Raw genomic sequence first — 8,388 nt, 5'->3', positions numbered from 1 at the left:
CTTGGTATTTAGACACACCAGATGATCAATGAAATCCTCAAATGTATGACATACCAAAAGGGTGTGATTAGCTAATATTTTTCTTTAATATAGACCCCTATCCCCAATAACAGTTTGCCACTGGAGGGAATGCTCAAGGTTCTTGTATATCTTTGTAATGAGTGATTTTCAAGGCAGTAACACCAATGAAATAAAACTTAGGGACACATATTATGTTGGTTTTAATATCATTCTTATAAAAGTATTCTAATAGCATTCTTTGTTTTATTGATCTATACAATATATTAAATAATTTTGTTTACTTTCTAGCATTTAAAATAATTGATAGATATCTCTATATCCCCAAAACATGTCACTACTACTCTACTCATCGCTACTGGGACAAGCCAATTTGCTTGCCCTAAGGACTTTAAGCAATGCATACAGGGCATTCGGAAAGCATTCAGACCCCTTGACTTTTTCCACATTTTGTTACATTACAGCCTTATTCTAAAATGGATTAAATAGTTTTTTTCCCTCACCAATCTACACACAATACCCCATAATGACAAAGCAAAAACTGTTTTATAGAGATTTTTGCAAATGTATTATAAATAAAAAACTGAAATATCACATTTATAAATATTCAAACCCTTTACTCAGTACTTTTTTGAAGCACCTTTGGCAATGATTACAGCCTCGAGTCGGCTTGGGTACAAGCTTGGCACACCTGGATTTGTGGAGTTTCTCCCATTATTCTCTGAAGATCCTCTCAAGTTCTGTCAGGTTGGATGGGGAGTGTCAAAGCACAGCTATTTTCAGGTCTCTCCAGAGATGTTCGATAGGGTTCAAGTCCGGGCTCTGGCTGGGCCACTCAAGGACATTCAGAGACTTGTCCATAAGCCACTCCTGCATTGTCTTGGCTGTGTGCTTAGGGTCGTTGTCCTGTTGGAAGGATAACCTTTGCCAAAATCTGAGGTTCTGAGTGCTCTGGAGCAGGTTTTCATCAAGGATCTCTCTCTGTACTTTGCTCCATTTATCTTTCCCACATTCCTGACTAGTCTCTCAGTCCCTGCCGCTGAAAAACATCCCCACAGCATGATGCTGCCACCACCACGCTTCATCGTATGGATGGTGCCAGGTTTCCTCCAGACATAACGCTTGGCATTCAGACCAAAGAGTTCAATCTTGTTTCATCAGATCAGAGAATCTTGCTGCTCATGGTCTGAGAGTCCTTTAGGTGCCTTTTGGCAACTCCAAGCGGGCTGTCATCGGCCTTTTACTGAGGAGAGGCTTCAGTCTGGCCACTCTACCATAAAGGTCTGATTGGTGGAGGGCTGTAGAGATGGTTGTCCGTCTGGAAGGTTCTCCCATCTCCACAGAGGAACTCTGGAGCTCTGTCAGAGTGACCACCGGGTTCTTGGCCACCTCCCTGACCAAGGCCTTCCTCCCCCGATTACTCAGTTTGGCCGAGCGGCCAGCTCTAGGAAGAGTCTTGGTGGTTCCAAACTTCTTTAATTGAAGAATGATGGAGGCCAATGTGTTCTTGGTGACCTTCAATACTGCAGACATTCTTTGGTACCCTTCCCCAGATCTGTACCTCGACACAATCCTGTCTCGGAGCTCTACGGATAATTCCTTCGACCTCATGGCTTGGTTTTTGCTCTGACATGCACTATCAAATGTGGGACCTTATATGGACAAGTGTGTGCCTTTCCAAATCATGTCCAATCAATTGAATTTACCACAGGTGGACTCCAATCAAGTTGTAGGAGCATCTCAAGGATGATCAATGGAAACACGATGCACCTGAGCTCAATTTTGAGTCTCATAGCAAAGGGTCCAAATACTTATTTAAATAAAGTATTTCTGTTTAAAAAAAATTATACATTTGCAAAAAATTCAAAAACCTGTTTTCGCTGTGTCATTATGGGGTATTGTGTGTAGTTTGAAGAGGAATTGTTTTTATTTAATCCATTTTAGAATAAGGCTGTAACATAACACTGTGGAAAATGTCAAGGGGTCTGAATACTTTCCGAAAGCAGTATATGTTTATCATTGATAAACAGTTCAAGATAAACAAAAAATCATGTATGATGTGTAACAATTTGACATTTTAAAGTGTTTTTCATGGTTGCAAAAGCGAGGGACACAAATGCCTGACGCAATTCAAGAAAGACCCTTCTCCAGGCTTTGTGAGGTCTGATATTCTGCACAGTGCATATGCAATAAACACTGCCTGGATCGCGACCATTGCATTGAGGGGCTAGTTTCACCTGCTTTGATATGTAGAAGTTCTATTTTTTTGGTGACATTGATGAAAGGGGTACTGAACTCACAGTGCATGCTCTGTGCACAGTTAGCATGTAGCCTAGCGTGTTGTGCATGGTACTGAAGAAAAGTGAAAGTAATGTTTTGTTTAACCATGTCTGCATATTTAAAGTATATGGATACTCCAATGTCTGTTAATAATACAATTTCTCTGTTACTATAATGTGTGTGGGTGTGTTACATTCCCACTACAGTCTGTATTATATCACTGTTGGCCACTAGATGTCAGTCTAGGACAGTAGCAGGACAAATGATTGACACTATACTCCCCCTCTTCTCAAGTCAGTGCATCTGATTTTCGTTGTAGGGTGAAGTTGCCCCTAGACACTGATCTTGGGTCAGTTTTGCATTTACTTCACTAATGGTTAAGGTTAGGGTTAGTGGAGGGGAAGCTAATTCTAGATATGTACCTGGGGGAAACTTCACCCTGGGACATTATTCTCTCTAATCAGGGACTGATTCAGACCTGGGTCACCAGGGCTGCGTTCACGCAGGCAGCCCAATTCTGACGTTTGTTCACAAATCGGTCTTTTGACCAATCAGATCAGCTCTGAAAAAGGTCTGATGGGATTTGTCAAAATACCAGTTAGTGGGGGAAAATATAATAATTGGGCTGCCTGTCTCTCATACATACAGTATTACTAATAAACCTTACCTTGAACTTGCACCTGTACAAAGCAGCCTATGTGATTGGAATCTGGCCAATCAGTGATATTAAAGAAATAATTCTGCCAAATTACACATTTGTTTCCTTACCTATAGTCAGGGAGAGACTGCAATTGGTTTTGCAAAACAAGTAACCGCCAGCAACTGCTAATATTTAGGATGTTCTCATCAAAAACCACTAAGTCAATGTCCCACCTGTGAGCATGTGTTACGTTTCATTCCCAAATCATCTCAAAGTAACTTCAAAGTCATTGAGCTGCACAATCCCTTTCGGAAATGAATTTGACGTCTGCTTTCAGGTCATGGAGTCTAATTAACGTCCATTATTTCTTTATCTGCCCTCTCTTTTTCATCTGTCCATTTCTGCTCTATTCTCATTGTCTGCCTGTTTCTTATCTTCCTCCTTTCTCTACCTCCCTACCGCTCGCTGTCTATCTCTCCATCTCCCTCTGTCCTAAGGGTAACCCAACTCGTACCTGGCTCTGTTAGTGTGTGTGTGTGTGTGTGTGTGTGTGTGTGTGTGTGTGTGTGTGTGTGTGTGTGTGTGTGTGTGCGTGTGCACAGAGCCTCCTCTTCCTATAGGCAGACTAAGCGCTGTGTGTAGGGCCCCTAACCACTAGGGAGCCCAACCATTTTTTATATATATAGGATTTTTAAGCAATAAGGCCCGAGGGGGTGTGGTATATGGCCAATATACCATGGCTAAAGGCTATTCTTATGCACAACGCAACCCGGAGTGCCTGGATACAGCCCTTAGCTGTGGTATATTGGCCATATATCACAAACCCCCGAGGTGCCTTATTGCTATTATAAACTGCTTACCAACGTAATTAGAGCAGTAAAAATACATGTTTTGTCATACCTGTGGTATACGGTCTGTTATAAACTGGGTGGTTGGTTGGCTGATTGGCTGACAGCTGTGGTATATCAGACCGTATACCACAGGGCACTAATGCAGGGTTGTAATGTACTGTGGCTGGAGGGTATTTTGGAAGGATTTGGTCTCCCCCCATTGTCATCTCTTGTGTTTGTGTGTGTGTGTGCGTGTGCGCGTGTGCGTGCGTGCGTATGACAGCGAGTTCTCCGTCTTTGCTGGTTTCCCCTTTCCCCGACATCTCTCTTATTATCTCTGGTGTGTGAGTTCCAACTTTTTAAATTGGTGTACAGTGTCACCACTCCCAGGGTGTGCATTGTGCCCCTCTAAAATAGCAGCAGAGGGGTGTATATATATATATATATATATATATATATATATATATATATATATATATATATATATATATATATATATAAGCCTCTCAGTACTCATACCTAGCACACACACACAGCTGACAAAGTTCTCCATCCACACATCCATATCCACCTGGACCAAGAGAGAGGGAAGCTGCTTTCCAACAGATAGACAAAGAGAAACGAAGAAAGGAGAAGATAATCAGATGAGCCAAAAGAAAGCAAGACGGCTAGACAGGAAGACAGAGAGAGCACAAGTGAACATTGCACTTGCTGCAAAATTGGTATATAGCCAGCCGGCCAGCAACAACTAGGGAAAGACAGACTGACAGAGACAAAGAGACAGACGCACATACGGAAGGACAGACGAACAGACTGAGCGACAGACAGACATTGTAACAGACAGACGGAGACGGACGGACAGACAGACCAGCAGACAGACAGACAGATAGACGGCGTGGAAGGATGCAGAGCGTCAACATGCTGATGGGTGAGGCAGGGGGCAGTGTGAGGGTGACCGAGCTGGACTGCAGTGTTCAGGAGGAGGACTGGGAGAGAGGTCGGAGCGATAGCGTTCATTGGCACAGCCTCAGCCTCATCTCGCACCCACAGGGCAGGTAAGTGGCAGCTTCCACGCACACACACTAGCCTAGTGGTTAGAGTGTTGGTCCAGTAACCGGAAGGTTGCTGGATCAAATCCCAGAGCTGACAAGGTAAGAATCTGTCGTTTTTCCCCTGAGCAAGGTGCATAACCCACTGTTCCCCGGGTGCCGTGGATGTCGATGAAGGGGGGTTGGGTTAAATGCGGTAGACACATTTCCGTTGAATACATTCAGTTGGACAACTGACTAGGTATCCTTTCTACTGCATGCCCAGGCCCACCCACTCATGTTTTTCTATATAAATGTTATGCTCTTTACTTGTCAGTTTTCCAAATAGGACATTATTTGTATTTTTACCTAAGCATTCAAACACCATCAGATAGAATAAATAGCAAGCAGTGCACTGGGTTAGTCAGACTTGATGAAATATAACAGAACAGATGACCTGGAATGACATTCACTCTCACCGGATGGGTTGCCAAAAATATCTAACTGAAAGCCACACCCGCAATAAGCCACAAATATAACCGTATTGAGACATATGTCACTGTGCTTCTTTGGCTATATGCACCATTCCACTGACTACTTAATTTGTTCATTTAGAAAACAAGACAGCTCATAATCCAGTGCCTGTATCACAGCCAACACACCTACTGTATATTTTAGCTTTAATTCGCTTTATAAATGCTAACTGTTCTCTCAGCCTCATGGCAAATTGTGTAGAATAGCATGAGATGAGCTATAAAACTGCACATTTTCCACTCTGCCCCATGGCAAAATGTATAAAATTGCAGGAAATTAGCTTTAAAATGGCAACATTTTATTTCAGCCTCATGGCAAAATGTGTAGAATAGCATGAAAAAGCTATAAAAGCCACACACATTTCTGCAGGCCCACCCAACTAACATATTTCTGGCTACACCACTGGGGGAGAAGGGGGAGGGGGGGGGGGGCGTAGTCTTTGATAGAAGACAGTGCATCTTCTCTATGCTGTGTCTAAGCATTTAAGTGGTCAACAGAAATGTGCATTGCACCCCACAGTGTTATGACATGTCATGTAATATTCTAAATTGTATATAACTGCCTTAATGTTGCTGGACCCCAGGAGGAGTAGCTGCTGCCTTGGGTGCAGCTAATGGGGATCCTTAATAAATACAAAAAATACAAATACATTTTCACTATAGAACCAGATTTGTACTGTTCCATATACCCTCCCCCCTGCAGACAAACAGTGAGCGAGATGGATCTCTCCCTTCGCCAGTCCCTCTCCAGACAGTGGGAGTCCCGCAGACTGCTCCAGCGCTGCTTCTCAGGCACCATGCAACAGGAGTCCACGATGCCCCTCAGGCAGAACTGCCTCTCAGGCACCATGCAACAGGAGTCCACGATGCCCCTCAGGCAGAACTGCCTCTCAGGCACCATGCAACAGGAGGCCACAATGCAACTCAGGCCCCCACAGATCTGCCTGAGGGGCAGCACACAACCAGGGCCCCTGCATCCCCAGGAGGTGGTGTGCTTCATCAGTGGGCTGAAAAGAGCCATAGTGGGGGTGGGGGTCAGGAGAGATCCAACCCCAGTATGGTCCACCGTGGTGGGCTTCACCAAACTCCCCAGGGCCCTGGGTCGGGTTGTGTCCCGAGAGACCCAGAGAGGGTGAATGAGGTAGAGAGAGGATAGTGGAAGGATGATGAATAAAAAGAGACAGAGAAGGCAGAAGTAGTGAGAAAAGGGAGGGTGATCGAGAGAGAGAGAGAGAGAGAGCGAGGGGGGGTGAGGATGGGAAGTATGGGGAAGAGAGTGATAAAAGGTCGACGTAACACACATTTTTATACATATATATGACATTTTTTTTATGTTAGAAGGTACAGTATCATGTCTGTAGCAGAACGTATCATTACACTCAAAGTGGGTTGGTGATGAAAAAAAGCCTATTGTGTGTTTATTGTATTTACAGTTGCCATGAGCAAAGGCAATACACTACTTGCACAGCTGTCCCATGTTATGCAAGTGGAATGTTTTTGCAGATAGAGCTTTAGAGCCTTATCAGCCATGCTAAAAATGGCAGATATGCAGTTGTACTGTGCCAACCACTTCGTTCAAGGGTTTAAGCCTGCATCTGTTTTAAGAGTGTATATTGTTTTACTGTAAGATTGGGTAATAGTTACTTGCAATACACAATCAGCCTTTAATATAGTAAGGTTTAGCTTATTTTCATGACGTACAACATTGGCAGGTAAAAGCTGATAACCTTTTGATAGCAACTTTCATCTGCCATCGTAAAATAAATCAACAAGCTAACGTTTTATTGCGGTGATTGCTATAAACATATAGGATTGTACATTAGTACTGATTAAGCACTTTTCAAGAATGGTTTGCTGTAGGACTGTTTTCCGCAATAAAGCTTGTCTTCACTAGGAAAAGGTCTGATATTCTGCACGGTGCATGCAATAAACACAACCTGGAACGTGACCACTACATTGAGGGCTAGTTTCATCTGCTTTGATATGTGGAAGTACTATTTATTGTAACGTTGATGAAACAGTTAGCATGTAGCGTGTTGCGCATGGTACTAAAGAAAAGTCAAAGTTAGTTTTTTGTTTAATGAATAAAAAGAGACATGTGCATTGCCTGCATTTTTTAAGTATATGGATACTCCCATGTTTCTTAATAGTACAATTACTATGATACTAATATGTGTGTGTGCGTGTGCATGTCTTACATTCACAAGACACAGTATGTGTGATATCACTGTTGGCCACTAGATGTCAGTCTAGGACAGTAGCAGGACAAATGATTGACACTATACTCCCCCTCTTCTCAAGTCAGTGCAGCTGATTTTCGGTGTAGGGTGAAGTTGCCCCTAGACACTGATCTTGGGTTCATTCACCGCACTCATGTTTAAGGTCAGGATAGGTGGAGGGGAAGCTGATCCTAGATCTGTACCTAGGGGAAATTTCACCACAGCCATTGTTCTCTCTAATCAGGGATAGATTCAGACTTCGGACACAAGGGTTGCGGTCCAAACACGTAAAAGACGCCCTTGTCCACTTACCCTTGCCTTATGCCCTTGGGGGAATCCCCGTCGCCATCTTGGAGGGTGGTCTAAATGATTAGCCAAGCAAGGGAAGTTTGCAACGTAAGCCCCTTAGCCCTCGTTTTTAGTCGGTTTTACGAGTGTACAATTATGTTCACTCCGGGGCCTGAAACTCTGCACAGATAATCTGCAGAGATATAGCCAGTGGTGGAAAAATGACTCAATGTCATACTTGAGTGAAAGTAAAGATACCTTAATAAAAATGACTCAAGAAAAAGTGGAAGTCACCCAGTAAAATACTACTTAAGTAAAAGTATTTGGTTTTAAATATTCTAAAGTATCAAAAGTAAATGTAATTTCTAAAATATACTTAAGTATCAAAAGTAAAAGTATAATTATAAATCATTTCACATTCTTTATATTAAGCAAACCAGACAGCACGATTTTCTTGTTTTTTTTAATTTACGGATAGCCAGGGCAGACTCCAACACTCAGACATAATTTACAAACTAAACATTTTGTTTGCGTCCGCCAGATCTGAGGCAG

General features: G+C 42.9%; 1 protein-coding gene across 1 annotated transcript; it reads left to right on the top strand.

Annotated features, from left to right (window-relative positions):
* Window positions 1-4,309: 4,309 nt before the first annotated feature.
* Window positions 4,310-7,430, top strand: LOC145862267 (uncharacterized). The gene is made up of 2 exons (XM_082965515.1): window positions 4,310-4,823; window positions 6,033-7,430. The coding sequence occupies exons 1-2, from the start codon at window positions 4,672-4,674 to the stop codon at window positions 6,463-6,465; spliced, it is 585 nt and encodes a 194-aa protein (XP_082821641.1). The 5' UTR covers window positions 4,310-4,671; the 3' UTR covers window positions 6,466-7,430.
* Window positions 7,431-8,388: the final 958 nt, after the last annotated feature.

This window comes from Salmo salar, chromosome 19 (genome assembly GCF_965601325.2).
Source record: "Salmo salar chromosome 19, fSalSal1, whole genome shotgun sequence".
Lineage (NCBI taxonomy): Eukaryota > Metazoa > Chordata > Actinopteri > Salmoniformes > Salmonidae > Salmo > Salmo salar.
This window is presented reverse-complemented; position numbering and strand designations above follow the sequence as displayed.